This window comes from Mauremys reevesii, linkage group 19 (genome assembly GCF_016161935.1).
Source record: "Mauremys reevesii isolate NIE-2019 linkage group 19, ASM1616193v1, whole genome shotgun sequence".
NCBI classification, from domain to species: domain Eukaryota; kingdom Metazoa; phylum Chordata; order Testudines; family Geoemydidae; genus Mauremys; species Mauremys reevesii.
The window spans coordinates 20,050,515-20,070,849 of NC_052641.1; the positions used below are offsets into that span (position 1 = coordinate 20,050,515).

General features: G+C 46.0%; 3 protein-coding genes across 4 annotated transcripts in view; 2 read left to right on the forward strand and 1 right to left on the reverse strand.

Annotated features, from left to right (window-relative positions):
* Positions 1–414: 414 nt before the first annotated feature.
* On the reverse strand, positions 415–11,110 carry PMPCA (peptidase, mitochondrial processing subunit alpha). Its single transcript, XM_039507198.1, has 13 exons — positions 10,916–11,110; positions 9,829–10,031; positions 9,056–9,135; positions 8,676–8,758; positions 8,298–8,392; positions 6,783–6,883; positions 6,060–6,323; positions 5,621–5,713; positions 5,124–5,242; positions 4,557–4,647; positions 3,713–3,775; positions 3,066–3,210; positions 415–1,979 (listed from the first exon to the last, which is right to left on the reverse strand). Exons 1-13 carry the CDS (start codon positions 10,966–10,968, stop codon positions 1,810–1,812), a joined length of 1,560 nt encoding a protein of 519 aa, XP_039363132.1. The 5' UTR covers positions 10,969–11,110; the 3' UTR covers positions 415–1,809.
* A 79-nt stretch (positions 11,111–11,189) lies between these two features.
* On the forward strand, positions 11,190–17,434 carry ENTR1 (endosome associated trafficking regulator 1). Of its 2 annotated transcripts, none has more exons than XM_039507200.1 (8): positions 11,190–11,347; positions 11,434–11,528; positions 11,603–11,974; positions 12,724–12,797; positions 14,320–14,431; positions 15,082–15,144; positions 16,024–16,157; positions 16,732–17,434. In XM_039507200.1, the coding sequence occupies exons 1-8, from the start codon at positions 11,197–11,199 to the stop codon at positions 16,823–16,825; spliced, it is 1,095 nt and encodes a 364-aa protein (XP_039363134.1). In that variant the 5' UTR covers positions 11,190–11,196; the 3' UTR covers positions 16,826–17,434. The 2 variants fall into 2 exon arrangements, with proteins under 2 accessions (XP_039363134.1, XP_039363133.1); XM_039507199.1 differs by having other exon boundaries at positions 11,191–11,347; positions 16,018–16,157; positions 16,732–17,241.
* Positions 17,435–19,249: 1,815 nt separating this feature from the next.
* Positions 19,250–20,335, forward strand: part of SNAPC4 (small nuclear RNA activating complex polypeptide 4) — a 32,169-nt gene continuing 31,083 nt past the window's right edge. Inside the window, exons 1-2 of the mRNA XM_039507180.1 lie at positions 19,250–19,467; positions 19,735–19,878. Of these exons, the coding sequence (XP_039363114.1) occupies positions 19,422–19,467; positions 19,735–19,878 (190 nt within the window). The 5' untranslated portion in view covers positions 19,250–19,421. The remainder of the gene's footprint in view (positions 19,468–19,734; positions 19,879–20,335) is intronic.

The following is a 20,335-nucleotide window of genomic DNA, read 5'->3' on the forward strand; positions in this document are numbered from 1 at the left end:
AGTCCCAAATGATGCACAGCTTCTGTGAATTTAAAGCTGTCTGTCTGTGCACAGGACAGATCCAGCGATCAGTCTTAGCCTTTTCTTTTTTATTCCTTTATATTTAAAAAAAAGCCATCAAAATAAAACAGTGCACCGTAAGCCAGAGCCAGCTTTGTTGCTCAGCAACAGCAGAGCCGAGTTCTAGTCAAAGCTGTGACACGTGCTTACTGTCTGGGTGACCTGGGGCAAAATGTCATCTTTCCTCAGCTGTAAAGTAGGACCCAAGCTTCTTGCTTGCCTTACTAAGTGTTTATGGATTCGTTTAAAAGCACTTCATGAACTATCCATTCAACAAAGCAGTCTAGAAATCCCTTAGAGTTGATAACTTTCTAAACTGTCATAGTCACTTTGCTCACTTACTAATCACACCCATTCATTTCAATGCCTTTATTTGTTTCCTTGACAAAGATACACACCACAATTGCCAGGACAAAGCTGTATGTTGTAAAACATACCATGGGTTCAAAAAGCAGCTGCATTTTGTTAGAATTAACAGCACCACTATGGGCCTGTTCTCTGCTCCAGGAGCATGCACAACTTCCACTCACATGAATGTGTGTGTGTGTAGCTAGTAGCTGCCTCTGAACCGGCTCAGTTTCATCACTTATGCATAGTCATTTAATGGCAGCACTAAACAGTTTAACTATTTATGCCTAGAAAGGTGATGGGTTCTCGTGTGCCTGAGAAACAGGTTGCTAAACCCTGTTACTGGTGGTATTCTTATATGGATTTCTTCTTATGGGCTTTTAGTAAGAACTAATTACCTTCAAGACTAAGCTCTTTATACAAATCATTGTCTCTTTGCTGACAACATTTAATTTGGCTTAATCTTTCCTTGGGAAATAAACTTATCAGGGTAAATGGCATTTCTGTTTGCAAGAAACCATTAGTTACACTTAAGGTTCAACCTAACTTCGTGAGCTCTGTGTGGCCAAGTATCTACCACCCCATACCCCTTTACAGAGAGGATCTGCCTGACAGCACAAAGTATGTTATCCATGATATGTCTAACGAGAACATGCAGCAATCTTGTTCAGATTATTGAAGGTATTTTACAATAGCAGCCAGTATTTACATTTTAAAATTAATGAAGTATGAACTCTGTCGTGGGGACAGATTGTTCTAGTGCCCTCTGTTCAACTTGATTACAGTTTTATATATCCTCTGCACGAAGAAGCATCACATTAGCACCTTACTTTAGCAGTACTTGTAACAATCCTCCCCCCGCGACAGTATTACTACTCACAGTCTACAAGATTGGAGGACAACTGACTTATGAAATGTAACTTCACCTAAATCTATTCCTTTAGTAAGGAGTACCACACACATTCTGGGCTACAACCACCAATGCTCAGACCGATGAAGAAAAAGTAACATGAACACACTTCCCTTGCAATACTGGATATTTAAAACAAGTGGTAACTGTAAGATCTTGGCTGGTTCATCAGTGTGTGTAGCCCTTTCACCTGTAGTGGTTTAGGTTTGCTTTGCCACACTACTATTCAAGGTGCCAAGAGAAAGGCACAGCCTTCTGTGGTAGGCAGAAGAATTTATTGATAGCCAAAGTGCTCATTCAAAGCTGGGACCGGTCTGTAAGCCTTTATCAACATGAACACTTCACATTCTGAACACCTGAAGCCGTCTCAGCTACAAGGAAAGTTCCATATTTACATCATGTGCATGTAAATATTTTTTGCAGTGACATAATCCAAAGAACAATATGTATAAAAAAAAGTAAGTCTCCTGTTCTAGACGGTATTTGCTGCTTTATCGAAAAAGCCGATACATCCTAGGTAGCCGCCCGTCCTTACTAGACAGTGCTGCTTGAATGTGTTCATACGTAGGTAATTCCGTCAAGTCACCCAGTGCAGCCACTGCTGGTTTGTTACGAAGCATTTTTGCAACCACCCTCTTGATGTCATTGGGTTTCACGTTACCTGCAGACGATAACAAGAGCTATTTCAAATGCATTTTAAACACAGATAGAAGCTTTGCCCTGGAGACGGAATAATTTCATCATGCCGGCTCTATACTTGGAATGCCTGCATTTTAATCCCAGCTCTGACAAACTGTGTGTCAGATTTCTCCTTCTGTCAAACAGAAGCACCGAGATAGCTCAAACAGTTGTGAGGGTTACTTTGTGAGATGCTTTGAAGATATTAAGTCAATGTATTACAAGTACGCCCAGTTAAAGGGGGACAGTTCACAACTGCATTTCCCTCTGATTTTTTTTAACTAGTAAATAATTGTCACAATTATTTTGAGATCAAAGAAAACCTTTTTTGGTAGCGCTTTGTGTCAGGCCAGTTCTGCTGGTCAGTTGCTCTGGTTTTGGTACACGAACCGGCCCATATCACTCATGCACTATGCCCCACTCAAGAGGGCCTTTCTCCGTAATTACAGCAGAAAAGCTGAAATAAATTCAGAGGCAACACGCAGATGACAGAAGAGACAGGGATGGGGAGGAGGGGCTACTCCCACGGTTGCCCATAAAAGCCTTATGAGGCTGGCTCTTAATTTAAAAATCAAATTGATGGTGTCTAAGCCTTGCTTACTGTAAACACACCCTAGGGCTGTGGGGGCAACATGAGCACTTCCATTTGCACTGTCACCCTCCCTCCTAACACCCCACGAAGTGAGAAAGGTGGTACCTGTTCTACAGAGGGGGAGACAGAGGATCAGAAACATTAAGTGGCTTGGCCAGACACAGAGCAAGTCCATGCGAGCGCTGGGATGGCCTGGCTGTCCAGTCCACTAGACAGTAAGGACCAAATCTGAAGTCTTTCCATTGATTTTAATGGGCTTTGGCACGTCAGCGCCTCACTGGTTACATTTGCTGTCTATATTTGAAATACCGTCAGCAGCAAGGTGAGCAGGGCATTTGCCCCAACACTGAAACAAATATCTAATCTCTAGAGTGACTGCTGCCCTTGGGGAATTCTGCTGAAACTTCCCTGCCCCCTATCAGCAGAGTGCAGCTACAGCCCAACACACTCAGTGCAAAGTCCATGGGGTTTACTCACCGATGAGAGAGCACAGCTCATGAGGGAGTTTTCTTGTGTTTGTTGCCAGCACTTGCCTTCCTACATCCTCAAAGATAACTGGCCGGGATTCTAGGTTCATCATAAGCATGGATTTCAACTGGGTCTTTGCTCGCTCCAATTCCACCTGTATGGCAACAGAAAATACAGCAGACTGCTTTAGACTGGTCTCAGGACTGGCAACTCCTCTGCATGCTGTACACAGTCCTCCTCCTCCTGGAATAACTGGGAGACATCAACATCACATTCTGCTGCCAGCCTAAGTCTAGAGCTGGGATGGCCTTTACAGCTGGAATGAGTCTGCAGAGGTGGGTTTCAGAGGAAAAGGAAGGTGCTTGGTAAGTTAACAGAGATGGTTCCAAAATGAAGTGATGCAAAGTCAGGACTGGGCAAAGGGTCCCTTCTCCTGCGTAGATATTTGCCACCCCTACACACACAAAATTGAGCTACAAACACCTGACTCCTTGTGGAGATTCTCTTGTGACTACTAGACTATTAAGACATGAAACACAGTCAGAAAATGTACATTCAAAAGCTTATGTATGAAATTCATCAGCCTAGCTAGGGCCCATCACCATGGTATTTCAGTACTGAGACCATGTGCATAAAACAGGGTCTGGGCAACTTACCTCTCCCACTGCTCCCGCCATTAAAACGAACTCTCTCGTAATTATTTCCACCATTTCTCGGACCTGTAAAAACAAGCGAGTCTTTGAAAGAAAAACAGAACAATGCCTGCTCATTCTCTCAAGTCGGGTTTAACCGGAAAAAAACCAAAAAGATCAAAACCCAGTGATCAGCAGGGTGTGACTTTCCCCTTTCTGAGTCTGAAAGATTCAAACCCCTCCCTCGTTGAACTGCACGAGTATAGGAAAATTGTAGTGCGGCACCACAGCAGCAATTGCTGTCAGTGCGAATGGAACTTTGCCAGAAGGGGAGGGAGGCTGTGCACAGCACCTGAGCCATCTGGGGAAGATGTTTATAGCAGTGGGTCAGGAATACGTGAACCCAATTCACCTTTATACAAAGTCAGCTAAGGGGGGGAAATAGGATTCCCTCTTCCAGAGTGGTGAACTTTCACAATGCCAAGAAGATTTTACAGTTAGAATTGGCTATTATGAACATGCAACCCCACTGCAAAATAACGTATCATTCCCTCTAGGGGTGAATGACTTAAAGTTTGATGTGTTATATGCAACCGATAACTGCTTAATGATAATATGGAAAGAGCTGAAATTAAGTCAGTGACAGACTTACCTTTTATGAATTTATGGGGGAGGGATAGCTCAGTGGTTTGAGCACTGGCCTGCTAAACCCAGGGTTGTGAGTTCAATCCTTGAGGGGGCCATTTGGGGAACTGGAGTAAAAATCTGGGGATTGGTCCTGGTTTGAGCAGGGGTTGGACTAGATGACCTCCTGAGGTCCCTTCCAACCCTGATATTCTATGACTTGGAATACAGATGAGCCACGTACCTGTCGAGGATCTGCACTGGCATGAATACACAAGAGACCTGTATCTTCATAACTGTGATGGTAAGAGGTTGCATTATACATCCAGTGATGCCTGTAAGTACAAAAACATGCATCTGAGTGCTCTAAAACTAACAAAAGACAATACCCCCTGCTTCATCTTCAAGGTGAAGATTCCCAAATGCTGATGGGAATTCAAACTATCAGTCCAATCATCAGGAACAGGTCTCCGCTCCCCTGATTATTTTCTTTAGTACATGTCTGCCTTCTACTCCCCTCCTCACTGTTTCTATAGGAGGATACTGTGCAGGAACAGTTGCATCAACTGCTAATTTTCAAGATCCCCCCCCCCCAGTTGAAGGCATGGGCCAGTGGAGGACGACAGGATTCCAGGGCACCCGTGTGCTCAGTTGAACTACACCCACCTCCTCCCAAATAAGCCACATCTGCTTCTAAGAGCTGATTTTTAAAAATGGACACATTTAGGCTTTTAGATGAGGCCTTCTGTTCAGGGCCCACATCCAGAGAAGTGTCTTTTGGCAGCATTCCTTGAAAGAGAGATAAACAAACCTGTTGAGCACATTAAGATACAGACGGGTGAACATGCCCTTGCCAGGCCCTCCAGCAGAAAAGGAACCACCACCTCCCATCATCATGTTTAATACAGCAAAGGGAATGAAGTCTTCCTCCTGAATCACAATAAGAGAGTCCGTCATCTCTACAGTGGAGATGCAGTGCAGGGTGTCTCAGTGCTCAAAGGTAAGTGGAAGAGGCAAAAAACCAGGAGAAAGGCCCCTGATGAACACAAGAAGCCATGCAAATATTGGTACATTTCTCCAAGATCTAACTAGCGATACATGTGATAGCAAACTCCTGCATTTGAGAGCTGGGTGGCAAAACCTTTCCCAGCCTCCCAACAGGCTACTGATGGAAAAAGCTCCCTTGCTACCTGCATGCATCTGTGCTCTCAGACACAAAATAGCTCCAACATTTGAACAATGACATGGTTGCGCAAGGTTTTGCTAGTTTATGGTGTGCACAGCAATGAATTCTGGGACAGTACTTACCAGAAAGGAACAGCTTTCTAACCCAATCATGATGTGGGTCAGCTCAGGGATTGGAGTCGGACCCAAACTCACATCCGACATGTCTTTTTCAAGCTGTGGGAGAGAGAACAAATTAGGATTGAATTTCACCTTCAAAGTGTGGCCTAGTAAATTACAGAAATCAGGTAAGCGGCAGCCACAATGGGTGCACACAGAGCTGTTGCACATTCATAAGTCTGTACTTCTATCTGCACAGTAGGCAACTGCATGTACAAATGAGCACTGATGTAATTAACTAACTGTTTTGTGGGTCCGAACGCTGCTTATCGCAAGTTCAAGAGGTGCCTTTTTGAAAATGAAGGAAAAAGGCACCTATGAATGAAATCAAGGGAGCTCAAATCTATTACTGTACTTTAAGAAGTCGCATGACGCACTGATTAGTTCTTGGTTTTAATTTTACCTTGATGATTCCTCCCGTGTACTGTGCGACTGATTTGTCAACTTGCTTGGGCTTGTCGCTCTTCCACACTGGATCTACACCAAGCAGATACTTCCTGGCACACTCCACCAACTGCTCGTGCTCTATCCCAACCCCAGCCAACACCATCCTGTCAGGTGTATAGTAATTCTGCAGATACGAATGGAGCACTTTCCGATCCATTTTCTCTACGTTTTCCACGGGGCAGAACCTGTTGAGTCCCACGGTGTTCTCCCTGTAGGCTGCCTATTGGGAGGGTGAACATACAACCACCCTTAGTTTAGGGCACATAATGCTCTGTTCTCCCTCAAAATTACGGTGTGAGCCTTCCCTTGCCCCTTTACAGGTAGGCTAATGTAGGGAACACAAATTGAGCATCATTTCATGGAATGCTGGAGACAGGAAGTTCTAAAAGAAGCATGACTGCAAGTATCAAGCACACAATACAAAGACTGCAGTGTGAATAAGCTTTGCTTTACGTTGGAACCTTAACTGCCCCTTTCTTGACTTTCTACCTCATGCAGAATGTAGGATTTCAAAACGGAGCATAAGCACAATGCTCCCCCCAATTCTATGTTAGCATAATAAAAGCGCGTTTATAGCCCAGATAAAAAGCACCAGTGAAATTAAGTAAAGGGTGAGAAATAAACTGCATCACGTAGTGCAGAGAGCAACATGTGAGAGAGAAATCCCACAGCAGTTTACCGCATGTATCATCTCCGTTAGTAGAGGCTCTGGATCAGGTCTCATATTCAGATCTTCAAGCTCAAACTGCACAGCCATTCGAGTCATCTCGATTTCTTCATCTACAGTGAGAGGAAAAAGGACATGAACCACTGTCTAAAGTATTGAATAGGTAATGAACTCCCTGGGTCCTGCACAGACAAGGAGGAACACCGTGGGATGTTGGCTCCAGCAGAATCCCTGAGGTCGAGAAACAAAGAAGCTCAAATTAAGACAGGTGAGGGAAAGAATCCATGCACACTATTCAGTCTTAAGTAAAACACTGAATATCAGAGGGGTAGTCATATTAGTTTGTATCCATGAGTCCGGTGGCACCTTAAAGACTAACAGATTTATTCAGGAAAAAGATCTTGGAGTCATTGTGGATAGTTTTCTGAAGACGTCCACGCAGTGTGCAGCAGCGGTCAAAAAAGCAAACAGGATGTTAGGAATCATTAAAAAGGGGATAGAGAATAAGACGGAGAGTATCTTATTGCCCTTATATAAATCGATGGTACACCCACATCTTGAATACTGCGTACAGATGTGGTCTCCTCATCTCAAAAAAATATACTGGCATTAGAAAAGGTTCAGAGAAGGGCAACTAAAATGATTAGGGGCTAGGACTTTTCATCTTGGAAAAGAGGAGACTAAGGGGCGATATGATAGAGGTCTATAAAATCATGAGTAACGTGGAGAAAGTAAATAAGGAAAAGTTATTTACTTGTTCCCATAATACAAGAACTAGGGACCACCAAATGAAATTAATGGGCAGCAGGTTTAAAATAAATAAAAGGAAGTTCTTCTTCACACAGCACACAGTCAACTTGTGGAACTCCTTGCCTGAGGAGGTCGTGAAGGCTAGGACTATAACAGCGTTTAAAAGATAACTGGATAAATTCATGGAGGTTAAGTCCATTTATGGCTATTAGCCACGATGGGTAAGGAATGGTGTCCCTAGCCTCTGTTTGTCAGAGGGTGGAGATGGATGGCAGGAGAGAGATCACTTGATCATTACCTGTTAGGTTCACTCCCTCTGGGGCACCTGGCATTGGCCACTGTCAGTAGACAGGATACTGGGCTAGATGGACCTTTGGTCTGACCCAGTACGGCCGTTCTTATGTTCTTATTTGGACATAAGCTTTCATGGGTAAAAAACCCACTTCTTCAGATGCATGCAGATATAGGAAAGCAGCAATAGACTGGATCCATTTGCAGACTAGGGCGATATTATTCTCTGTCCATCTTCTCAGATGGAAGCAAACAGTCTAAAACAAACCCCGTTGCTAGAAGGAAGTGGAAATGACTGACCTGTCTCATAAGCATATTAACTTTCATAATTATAACAATCTAATGTTTGCTCTGTTACTTCAATACTCAACACAGCCTTTGTAAAGTCTTTAAATCAGTAGGATGTAATGAACGATAGTACTGAAATAATGTTGTCATGTAATGTCTAGGTATCCTTTCCTGAAACAGAGACTCAGATTCTCGCACCTGATAACCTGGGCTGTAATACAACATCAGCCAGTAGATTGACCACAGTGTCTAGGCCTTTGGCATCAGCAGAAACAGCATACATTGTGGTATCCCTGCAACACAAACAGATATTTTGCATTCAGTTTACAAGTAGAATATATGAACTCCTGGTAATATTTGCCCAGTACTTGGAAACAGTAAAGTGCTAAAATTCCTTCTCATTTTATGTTCACACTAGCATCCTTATTGCAATTTGCCACAAAGAGATTACTCTTGCTATTCCAAAACAAAGCGATTGTTGTGATGGAACAGAAAATCAAGTTCAGCCATGCTGCATCGCTGTCAGCAATCATGACAACTATTCATGTGTGCGGAAATACAGAGTAAGATGTGTACCTTGATGCCTGACAATCACAAATACCCCCGTGTTTTTCCAAGGTCAGAAGGATTTCATCTTTGCTGCCAAACTGGGCTGTGGACTAACAAAGAAAAAAAAAAAAAGCAAGTATTACGGCTTATGAAATGTATGTCTATTTACCATTTGTTAGTGTGACCTAATACACTGAAGCACTTTTCTTTTTTTCCCCACTTGAAGCAAATATATGCACAGAACTTAAACTGGATTCCTTGAAGTCAGTAAGAATCTTGGGTGCTCAAGGAAAGCAGACTTGGGCCTTCTGAGAATAATTACAGACATACTAATAACCGAGTTTAGGTTTTTTGTAAGTATTTAACACAGAGGCTTCAGGAACCTTATCATCACAAACAATACTTACAGAGAAAGCCAACTTTTCCAAGAAGTGTGAAATGCCGCTAAGGTATTTTGCTTCATGTCTTGATCCTGAATTTATAAGAACTTATATAAAAAAAAAAAAAAAGAGAGAGAGTTAATATTTATTTTAACCCCATAGCCTATTCACTGATTTTACAAGCATGAGACTGCATATGACTAGCAAAGACCATCTCAATTTAAAGCATAGTAATTTCAGTGCATTAGATTATTTCTAAGTAAATATTTAACTACCATATCTCTAAGGACTTCTCTTCACTGCAAAATTAATTTGAGTTATAACTCAAGTGTTGCTCCCGTCCACACACAAACCCCCTTGACTCAAGTGAGGTGCTTTTAACTCAAGTTGGCCGGCCCACTGGGGTATAGGCCAAAGCTCAAGTTAATGCAACTCATCAGCTGCTAACTCGGCCACCAGTGTTATTTTGCAGTGTGGCTGCTCTCGTTTGAGCTGGGCTAACTCAAGGGGAATAACTCGAGCGTAGTTAACTGTGCAGTGAAGACAAGCCATTAGGTATGTCTGTATCACGTTGGTATCTAAATACCAAATCTGCTCCCAATTAAGTCAATGGGAATTTGGCCACTGGTGCCAAAGCAGGATGTGGTCCTCTATATATGGTAGATCCCCAAATGCAATGATTCCTAGATTACAAAGCCAGACGGGACCATTGTGATAATTGAGTCTGGCCTGTATAACACCAGTCATAAAACTTCCCCTGAGCAGCGAGACTTGCCTGCTTGAAGTCATTCAGTACTTACTCCCTACAGTACAGAACTGTCCAAATTTGTTTTGTGATGCAATTCGCAGTCCATTCTCTAGTGTTGTAACTTTGGTTTCAAATTTCTCCTGTCCGTCAGCTGTTGCGAAGACAGGCTTAGGCACTCCAGGCAGAGGAGAAGTGAGAGGGACGTTGGGGCAGCCACCACCACTGCTGTATTTTCTGTAGGCTGCCAAGCCAAACCTAGACCAATCATAGACATTTGTATAAAAACATTAATCACAGTGCACCAGACCTCAGTTCATCAAACAGGCTTTTAGTAACAATTGAGAGTGGGTGCTTTGCTTGCGAGGATTATAGCACTTCCCTACTTTGCTAGGGTGTTGAGAAGATAAAAATCTTCTCAGATACTACAGTGCTGGGGACCACATAAGTACTTAAGTAGATACAGGGAATCAATTGGCCTTGACCTCACTAGTGACGGTCATACTGCCAGAAGGTTGCTGAGGTTTCCAATTCTGTCCATCACAGGCTGTTCAATGTTCAGCAAACTGTGAAGGAGGCTAACATGTCCCCACAGTCATGCGGTTGAGCGAATGGGTTTCTAGCCAAAGGAAAGCCCTGCATGATGCCCCAAGGGAAGGAGGCTGGGTAGGTGAGACAGACAGATGTGCTGGTCAGGTCAGGATCTGGTCAGTGGAAACTCTATTCAGAGCTCGGCAACAGTAAGGCCCCAGGACACGTGTGTGTGTGTGGGGGGGGGATCTTGTGAGGTCACTTGCCGAGAAGCAGCTAGGGGTGTCCTGAAGGTGGCATCCCTGACCTAGCTCTTGGGGGTCCCTGTCAGAGGAGAGCCTGGGGGCGGCACCTGGGTGCTTGGAAAGGTGATGGTGAAGCAATTAGGATTCACTGATGAGTTGGGGGAGGGGGGATACCAGGATTCTTGAGTCTCGGGCAGGAGGAAGAGCTCAAGGGGAGCAAGGGCCTCGGGGCCCTGCCACAGGAGAGGCTGGGGGACACAGGGGGCTCCAATGGGGGTGAAGGGTCACGGGAAGCTCTAATGGGGGGAGGGGCCGCGGGCCGCTCTATTCAGCTACTGTCCGGGTGGGGGAGGCGGCTGCGCTCACCTGCGAACCGGGCCCCACGCGCCACCCCGAACCCGCACCATGTTCGCCGCCATCTTATGTCCGGGGAGCCCCGGCCTCGGCCCTCCCCTTCCGCCCGGCTGCCCGGCACGGAAACCACGTGCGTAGCCCGGGGCGGAGCTAAACGCGTTCGACGGCGGCGTTTGCGGGTTGGCCAATGCCGGTGAGGGGTGGGGCCGAGTGCCCCGGGGGCGGGTTCTGAGTGGTTAGCGCTGAGGCGGCTGCGGGTTGGTCAGTCCCAGGAAGGGCGGGGCCAGGCGGGGATGGTCCCGCCTCCGGCGCCGCCGGGAGCCGACTGGCCGGCCAGGGGCCTCCAGCCGTTACTGAGGGGAGGCGGGGGGGCCATGGCGGGTCACAGCCGCGCCCCGGCCGGCGCCCCCCGCTCCCCTTCCCCGAGCCCCCACCCCTGGGGCGGTGAGAGCCGGGAGGGGGCGGGCACCGGGGGGGTGGTCTCCCCGAGTCCGCCCCGCCCGGCTGACGCGTCCCCTCTCTCCCCGCAGGCGAGGCTGAGCCGGCCGAGGCCAACCCCTTCTCCTTCCGGGAGTTCGTGCGGAGCCAGGGCCGGAGCGCGGCGCCGCGCGGCGCCAGCCCCCAGGTACGGGGGCGGGGTGACTGGCGCGCGATCCCCGGCCAGCCCGCGGTCCCCACCTCCGCCCTCTCTCCCCACAGGCCGCCGCCCGCCCTGCGTCGGGGCTGAGCCTGCGGCGCCAGGAGCCCTTTTTCCCGGACCCCAGCGCGGGCCACGGGCCGCTGGACGAGGCGGAGGCGGAGGAGGAGGAGGAGGCGGAGTGGAGCGGCTGTTACCAGCCCGCCGCCGTGGAACACGCCCACTTGGCCGGGCCTGGCAGCGCCTCGCCGGGGCCCAGCGCCTTGGAGTCCTTCTACTGCCACCGCGCGGACTGGGACTGGTCGGGGCTGGAGGACTCGGCCCCGTGGCCGCTGGACGAGAGTGACCCCCTGGGCTACGCAGAGCAGAGCCTGGCGTCCGGGGGGGAAGCTGGAGAGGGGCATCGTCACGCGCCGCAGCCGAGCTTCCGAGAAGTAAGAGCCTGAGCTCGCCCCTGGTGCAGCTGGTAGAGCCCTTCAGAGCAGCCCAGCTCCCGCTGCCACACCCAGGGTCCGGTTCCAGGCCTGAGGCGCGCTGGAAGCTCCCCAGCTTCTCTCCCACCAACAGAGGCTATTACCTCCCCCGCCTTGGCTTTCTACTATATTGCCCTGGTAGTGTGCGAAGTGCTGGAGCTGAACTTCGCACCTCAGCATGTTACAGAACAGTTAGTTTAGGGCACCCTAAAGGGCCTTTAAAATGTATCCGCATTTTCACTGAAGTCTGTGCATGGTATTAAGGCAACTTGGCTTCAGAGTTGGAGGAATGTGAAATGGAAACCCCTTGACATAGTTCTAAACTTTTCTATATAGCAGAAGTTAAAACTAATGATGATGTGTGGCACAGCACAAAGGTTTCTATAGGCACTCAGGGTGACCTATAAAATCCTCTCATCACTCTCCATATATTCATGGCAATAAAATCTTTATCCAAGCACACACTTGTCTCACTTAATCTCTTCATGCTTCATGTTTTTCCTCTGAGATGGAGAAGATTATGATGTTGGTTTTGAGAGGATATAGTCTTAAATATTTGTTAGTGAATTTAGTTCATGGAAATTGCCAAGATTTTTCCAGCTCTAGAAGTGAACTTGAAGGTTTCATCAATGCTGGTTTTTGCATGTTAAAAAGATCAGTATGCTCACCAAACCATACATTCCTGATTTCTAATGAGTGTTTTTCTGCAGCTACAAGAAGAAAATGACAGACTGAGAAGCAAGGTTAACCAGCTTCACTTCTTCTCTGAAACTCAGACAGACAGGTATGTGTACTACAGAAGAAAAGAAATCATGAACTTGATAAATGAAGATGAAGTGCTGATATCCTTATACATTGTAACTGAATGAAACAAGATTTGTGACAGTTTATGCCAGTGGTCACCAACTGGTCATGGTCATGGTCAATTGGTCGATCCTATAGGATCTCTGTCGATCACAATCTCTGGTGGTGCAGTGGGGCAGCTGCTAAGGCATGCTCCCTGCCTGCCCCGACCCCGCAGCTCCCATTCGCCAGGAATGGGGAGCTGTGGCCAATGAGAACTGCAGGGGCGGTGCTTGCAGAGAGGGGCAATGCATGGAGCCATGTGCCCCCCACTTTCCTCCAGGAGCCACAGGGGCATGTTGGCCCCTTCTGGGAGTGGTGTGGGGCTGGGGTAGGCAGGGAGCCTGCCTTAGCAACAGCCACGCTACATCACCAACTGGGAGCTGCGGAGGTAAGTGCTGCCCAGCGGGAGGATGCCCCTCCAGCCCTGAGCCACCTCCTGGAGCCTGCATCTCATGCCCCCTCCCGGAGCCTGCACCCGGAACCCCTTCCTTCCCCCACAGCCCTGAGCCCCCTCCCAGAGCCTGCACCCAGAACCATCTCTTGAACCTCAACCCCCCTACCTCAGCCCAGAGAGAGTGAGGGTGTGGGAGAACGAGCAAGGGTGGGGGAGGGTAGAGATCCTGGGTTGCTCTTAAATTAAAAAAGTGATCTTGGGTGTAAAAAGGTTGGAGACTACCGGATTACACTATTGTATGACAATTTCACTACAGGGTTATTTCAGCTGAGAAACTTTGGCTTCTAAGAAATTATTTGGATTTCCTTTTAGAAAGAAATCAGGGAAAGTAGGTAGAATGTTTGTCTGATTTGGTGTCTTGTTTTTTAATAATAATTGGAGCCAAATCCTGTCCTCTTTTATAGCCTATTCAACTCAGTTAGGCAAGTTTGCTGTCACTGACAATTGGATCACTTCCAACCTTCAAAGTGATGTATTAATAATCCTTACTTTGCTCCTGTGAGGCAAATAAGTATTTTCATTTTACCAATAGGGAAATTGATGGTGGGGCGGTTACGTAAATTTCCCCAGGACACAGGTGAGTCAGTGACAGAGCTGTGATTAGAACTCAGGAATTCCTTTGTCCACTGCATAATGCTGCTTCACATACTGAGGCAATTCACACTTTCCTAAAAATGGACTGTTACTCCACCAGCGACCACACCTCAGAATGGCTTGAAAAGCAACATAATATAGACTGACAGTGAATGGATGTGTTGTGCAGAGATTCAGCTGTATAATTATCCTTAACGCTCATGGATGTTGAACAAATAAATCCCCTGAGGCCCACCCAACCTAATTCTTTGGGTGGATTTTCTATAGTGCATTAGAATGAACATTCTTGTCATACTGAAGCCTCTATCTAGGATGTTCTAAAAATACTGATAATAGAATCTTCTTGCCTGCAACACTTGACTCTCTCCCATAGAATGCAAATAAAAATGCCTACTTTGTTCTCTTTAACAAGGGTAAAGAAGCTTGAAAAAAAACTAGAGGAGAACAAGATTAAAGAGGAAAAAGAGGCCCGGGATCTAGAAGCAATGGTGCAGCATGTAGAACAGAATCTCCAGTTGATGACTGTAAATATTTCTTTATGTTCTTATAGTACAGAACCATGATCAGGGCTGCCCTGTGGGTTTTTGTTTTCCTCCTCAAACACTGGAGGGAAGCATAAGCAATGCAGGTGGGAGGATGGTTCAGTAATGGTAACATTCTCTTTTCAACTCTGACACTTTGGTTCAACTTTTTCCCTTCCGTTATTCAGGAGACAAGTTATCTATCACTTTTCATGGTATCAAGCGTCTATTACTGGCAGCACTTCTGAAGCAAGGGCTGCTAACATGAAAAGGAGCTGAGTTCCACTAGAGGAGTCAGGGCTTTGCATGATTGATTAAAGAGTCTTAATCACTTAAATTCAGCTGTTTCTGTGTAGCTTTCTGGAAACACCCAACTTACACATAATTTACAAATATTTACATATAGGCATTGCCTGCAAGAAAATAGGTAATTAAGTCATCTGTTTGTTTATAGTGAGTAAATTCTTTCCTTACTCAGAAGGCAGAGAGATATTGCTGCCTTGATCATTTGATTGGAATGTTATATCCCTTCCCTATCTTTAGTATGTTATTTTAGTCTTTGAGGTAAGACTTATACATTCTTCTGTATTAGGAAAATGCATAGTGCATTCTAGGCACTACCACAGTATAAATCTTGGTATCTTGTATTCCAGAAACGGGCTGTGAAAGCAGAAAATAATGTTATAAAACTGAAACAGGAAAATGCACTACTTCAGGTATGAATCTGTCCTCTCCTTTTTAAGGTTCTCTTACTGTATGAACTTCAAGTGAACATATCTTGATATTACACAGAGTTCATAACAATGCTACTGGAAAAGTATTCACCTGTGGGTGAATCTTCTATAAAATGTCCTTGTGTTCTGACTGAATGTAATGTAAATGTAAACCAAATATTTCACAACTCCAACGTTTAGAACTTGTGCGCCATGGGACCAGTAACTTGTGAGGCTTCTTATCCCACAGAATCTGGGATTTCTCACTTTCCATTGGCATAAACACTGACTTTTAGCCGTGGTATGTTATGTGATAGACATTAAAATTGCATTATTCTGATTAACCTCTTCCTCATCCCCAATGCACACTCTAAATTTGAAGTGATTTTAGTGCCTTTTCTCTTAGCAGTGTAAGATAGGCTAGTAACCCCAACACCACCTGGAAGTCCAGCTTTCTGATATCAAATATTAACTTCTAAATGAGTTGGAAAATCCACTACTCTAATATCAGAATTAAAATTGAGTAAGGGAAGCAGAAGCAAGATGGTTTTCAGAATGAAGCAGATTTTGAGACTGCTAACTAGCAACCCGCCAGGGTTAGAAGCATTTGGTGGGACTAGTACCAGACCTGAAAGCATTTGTAAAGGCTTCCAAGGTTTAGTCCTGGATGAGAGATCACGTGAAGAATTTTGATCTCTGTAAGTGGAGACCATAATCTTGCAGATGGCACAAGTTCCTAATGGAGAGAGCCCTAAGTTAGCCCCCAAAAAGCAGCATTCAAGTACTCATAGGAATTGTTTTCTCATGCATTCTTATATAAATAAATGTGCACCTGCTCTAGGAAAATTGCTTATAATAAACTAAACTCTTCCTAAGGTTCAGCTGAAGAATTACAAGGCAGAGAATGAAGCCATGAAGACTGGCCAGTCTGCTAGTTTGGCTGTAGTGAAACAAAATGCAGATACTGCCTTGCAGAATCTTCTAAGAGTAATTACAAATTCACGCTCTTCAATAAAGTAAGTTCAGCTTTATAAAAAGAACTGTAAAATAAAGAACTTGTCCTAACAGGAGTCTGTAGACTAAATGAAAATTACAGTACTGGAGGCTTTTCCATTGACATTCATGAGATCATGATTTTACCTTTTTGTTTACATTTTGAATTTCAATTTCACATAGGTGGAGGTGCAAATACTGTTCAGTTTGACTTTCTAGTTCACCTACAGTAGCTCAGTGTTATGTTTGTGCGCACACTTCAGGAAAATAATTACACAATTCAGATTTTTCACTAACTGTTCAAAATTAAGTCCATTTTCTTTGTAGTATTAAGCTTTTGTACAACTAGGGTTTTTAATTAATGATGTAAATGTTAATCCTAAACTACCTAAATCTTTTTTTACAGTGAATTTTGCAATTCAAGTGAACTGTGTTTTCTTAGCAACTGAAGTTGCATAAATGTTCTCTGATCTAAATAAGTTTGAAATGCCCTGTTTGTTGTTGTTTGTCTCTGCATATTGACCCCTCTTCTGGTAACATTTCTTGTTGTTCGTAATCTGCCCTATCCTGTTCAGTATTTTGTTTTTTAAATTCCAGGCAATTGGTCTCTGGAGCAGAATCATTGCAGGTTGTTGCTGAACTCCTTAAATCGATAGACAGAATTTCTGAAATTTCAGATGATGGACCGTGAAAAAACCACTAAAGGAACTCTACCCCACGAGTTCTGTTTACATATAGAAATCACTATTTAAAGATTGTTTGCTTTGATATTTAAAAAATGCTGTCTTAAAATATGCAACCTTTACCCTTACTGTTTTTATTGTGGGAGAACAGTTCTGCACTGGTGCAGTATTACCCTTCCTTACGTTGTACCAACAGTGGCTTTCCAGAACCTGATCCAGCAAAGCACATACTTTAAGTGCTTTGCTGGATTGGGACCTCAAGACCCAGCTGTCACTCTTTGTGCACTGCAGTCTCCCATTAAAACGAAGTGGAGCACTGGACTCAACACATGTGTTCCTGCCTTTTTTCCTCCTTCCCTTTAGTAGTGCTGTGTCAAAGTATTTTATAAATGCTGGGAGCAAATAAAAAAAAAAACACTGAAAAGATTATTTTTTTTACTGCCATGAGGGGTGAGGTAGGGGAAAATATTTTGAACTCTTGTATAATTAAATATGAGAATGAGACGATATACATAATGCTTTAACAGTTTAAGTACTTCCTAAATATATTAAAAAATGCTTTTTAATTGTATTAGGTTTTGTAACAATACTTTAAAAAAAAAAAAGATTAAATACTACCTGCCTTTTGTTGGTGATTCTTGATAGTTTAAACAAAATAGTTTTCAGGAAAAAAAAAGGTTTCTTTTTAAAAGTGTGGGGTGGGGGGAGGAGTCACTTTGGTAGAGGTGAGGCAGCTGCTTTTGTGCACTGGACTACTTCCATAGACATTAAGGTTAGAAGGGACCATTATGATCTTCTAGTCTGACCTGCACAACACAGGCCACAGAATCTCACCCACTCCTGTAACAAACCCCTGACCTATGTCTGAGCTATTGAAGCCCTCAAATCATGGTTTAAAGGCTTAAAGGTGCAGAGAATCCTCCAGCAAGTGACCCATGCCCCAAGCTGCAGAGGAAGGCAAAAAAAAACCCCAGGGCCTCTGCCAATCTGCCCTGGAGAAAAATTCCTTCCTGACCTCAAATATGGCAATCAACTAAACCCTGAGCATGTGGGCAAGACTCACCAGACACCCACCCAGGAAAGAATTCTCTGTAGTAACTCAGATCCCACCCCATCTAACATCCCATCACAGGTCATTTGGCATATTTATCACTAATAGTCAAAGATCAATTACTTGCCAAAATTAGGCTATCGCCTTATACCATCCCTCCCATAAGTTTATCAAGCTTAGTCTTGAAGTCAGATATGTCTTTTGCCTCCACTGCTCCCCTTGGAAGTCTATTCCAGAACTTCACTCCTCTGATGGTTAGAAACCTTCATCTAATTTCAAGTCTAAACTTCCTGATGGCAAGTTTATATCAAGAAAAAGTCCAGAACTTTGATCTATACTACCACAATAGTGTATTCTACCTAATACGAGAATTGTTGTAATGTGTATAAATACACCAGTAAACTCACATTTGAGCAGCAGTGAATACTAGAATTACAAAAACCAAGGAAGACTCTCCATATACTTACTTCAGGTGTGACTGAAACAATGGAGCTAACATTTCTTTGTGCAAAACAAGTGCCAATGATGTTGTAGTGACTGGAAAAATGGAGAAGTTAACATAGGTACAGCATGAGAAGAAATTAGCGTTTGGGGATTAGTAGTTACTGCACATTTGAGTATTTATTTCCACTGTTATTCTGGCAGGTGCAGTGCAGGGAACTGTTGAAAATGTGTATACTATCTGCAGCATCCTACCTCAGTTCTACCCTGTTTTGCTCAGTTAACACTGAGGCGGGTGTAAGTGGCATGCACAGAGGGTAGCCGTGGAGAGACAGCAGCGAGATCAGATCAGCAAACTCCTTCAGAGGCATCCCAGGTGGATGCTTTCCTTCATTTACATAAACCAGTTGTCTGCCGGGGAGCGGTGGGTCCCGCCTCACGGCCAGACAAATGAAATCACAGCAGGACTAGCAGCCGCCTGGGGCAGCAGGCGCCTGCCCGGTCACATGAGCCCTGGGGTCCAGTTGTTCCGCTCTGCGGCCGGTTACTACGTGTGGGGTGAGGCCGCCACCTCCAGCCCCTGCCTTCGCTAGGTACCAGGCGGCCGCGAAAGGCGCGACCGCTCCAGAGCCGCTGGCCAGGTCCCCGCGGCCGGCCTGGCGCCTGCTGTTCCGCCCTCCAGGGGTTGTTACCCGGGTGCCTCCTGCCGCCTCCCCAGCACCCGGGAGCCCTGGGCCGGCCCTAGACCGGAAGGAGTCTGGGATTTAGAGGAAACACGTGCTGGGCCACCGCCGCCTCTCCGAGCCCCGCCGTGACCGCCTCGGCCCCGTCCCGTGGCGGAATTCAGCCAATCAAACACGTCTCCTCCGGGCTATGAAAAATACCGCGGCACGTGACTCCTCAGCCCAATCAGAAAGCCACCTCCCCTGACACGTGACAGCGGCCCTTCCCCCGGCACGTGATACCGGCTGCCCAATCAAGTCAGCTCCTGGGGCAGGGGATGGTCTCCTAGGCACTGGGAGGGCGGCGCTAGCCCGGCAGCAGGGCCAGGGGGGCGCTGAGGGAGTCTCGCCTTCGCCTCCCGCAGCCCTCGGGGCGCCGCCGCCGCGGCCATGGCCCATTACCTGGGCCCGGCTGGGGACCTCCTGCGGGAGCGCGGTGAGGGGCAGGGACGCGGGCTGGGGCTCGGCTCTGCGCGGGGCTGGGGCTTGTACCCGGGCGGGCGGGCTCCTCAGGGCGGGTGTGCGGGCTCCGGGGCTGGGTGCTGGCAGTTCCCTGGGGGACGCGCCCGTGGGGGTGGGGTCTGCAGGGGACTTTCCCTGCTGCCGTTCCCCTGGGGAGCTGCAGCCACGCTCCCATCCCGGGGGGGCCCTGCTCTGGTTCCGTCTGTTGTCGCTGACTCTGCTGCCTCTCTCGCTCGCTCAGAGGTCATGTCGCCGGTGGATTTACACGCCGAAAGGGAGAAAATCCGGCGGGAAATCGAGGAGCTAGAAAAGAGCTTGGACCCCAGTATCCCGAGTATCGAAGTCCTTGTGTCGGATTCCAGCCTGGACTCGGATTCCGACGTAGGTCCGTTCTCACGCCGTGCCGTTATTTCTCTGATAGTTACTGTGCTTCTGCCCCAAAGATGTGTCCTGCAGTGTCTAGACACTGATACCAAAGACAGTGGCCTTATCTCCTAGTTACATTGGACTTGCGTGCAGAGCTTAAATGTTGTCACAATGTTTTCTGCTAAAAACTGCTGTCTGTGCCTGCTTTATAATTGATGAAAGGCTTATTTGGTACCTTGGGAGAAAATTAAATGTGACATTTGTTTCTTGTAGGGTGCTAGAAATCCAGTCATCCTATTTATCCTAAAGTGGTCACTTGAAAACTCTAAGAATGTTAGGGTCTTTCTTACATATTTTTAAAATCACCTTATATTATATGTAAAAGAGCTTTAGATTCATATATTTTACAGATAGAAGGGACTGTCATGATCGTCTAGTCCGACCTCCTGCATAGCACAAGCTCGAGAACCCTTCTT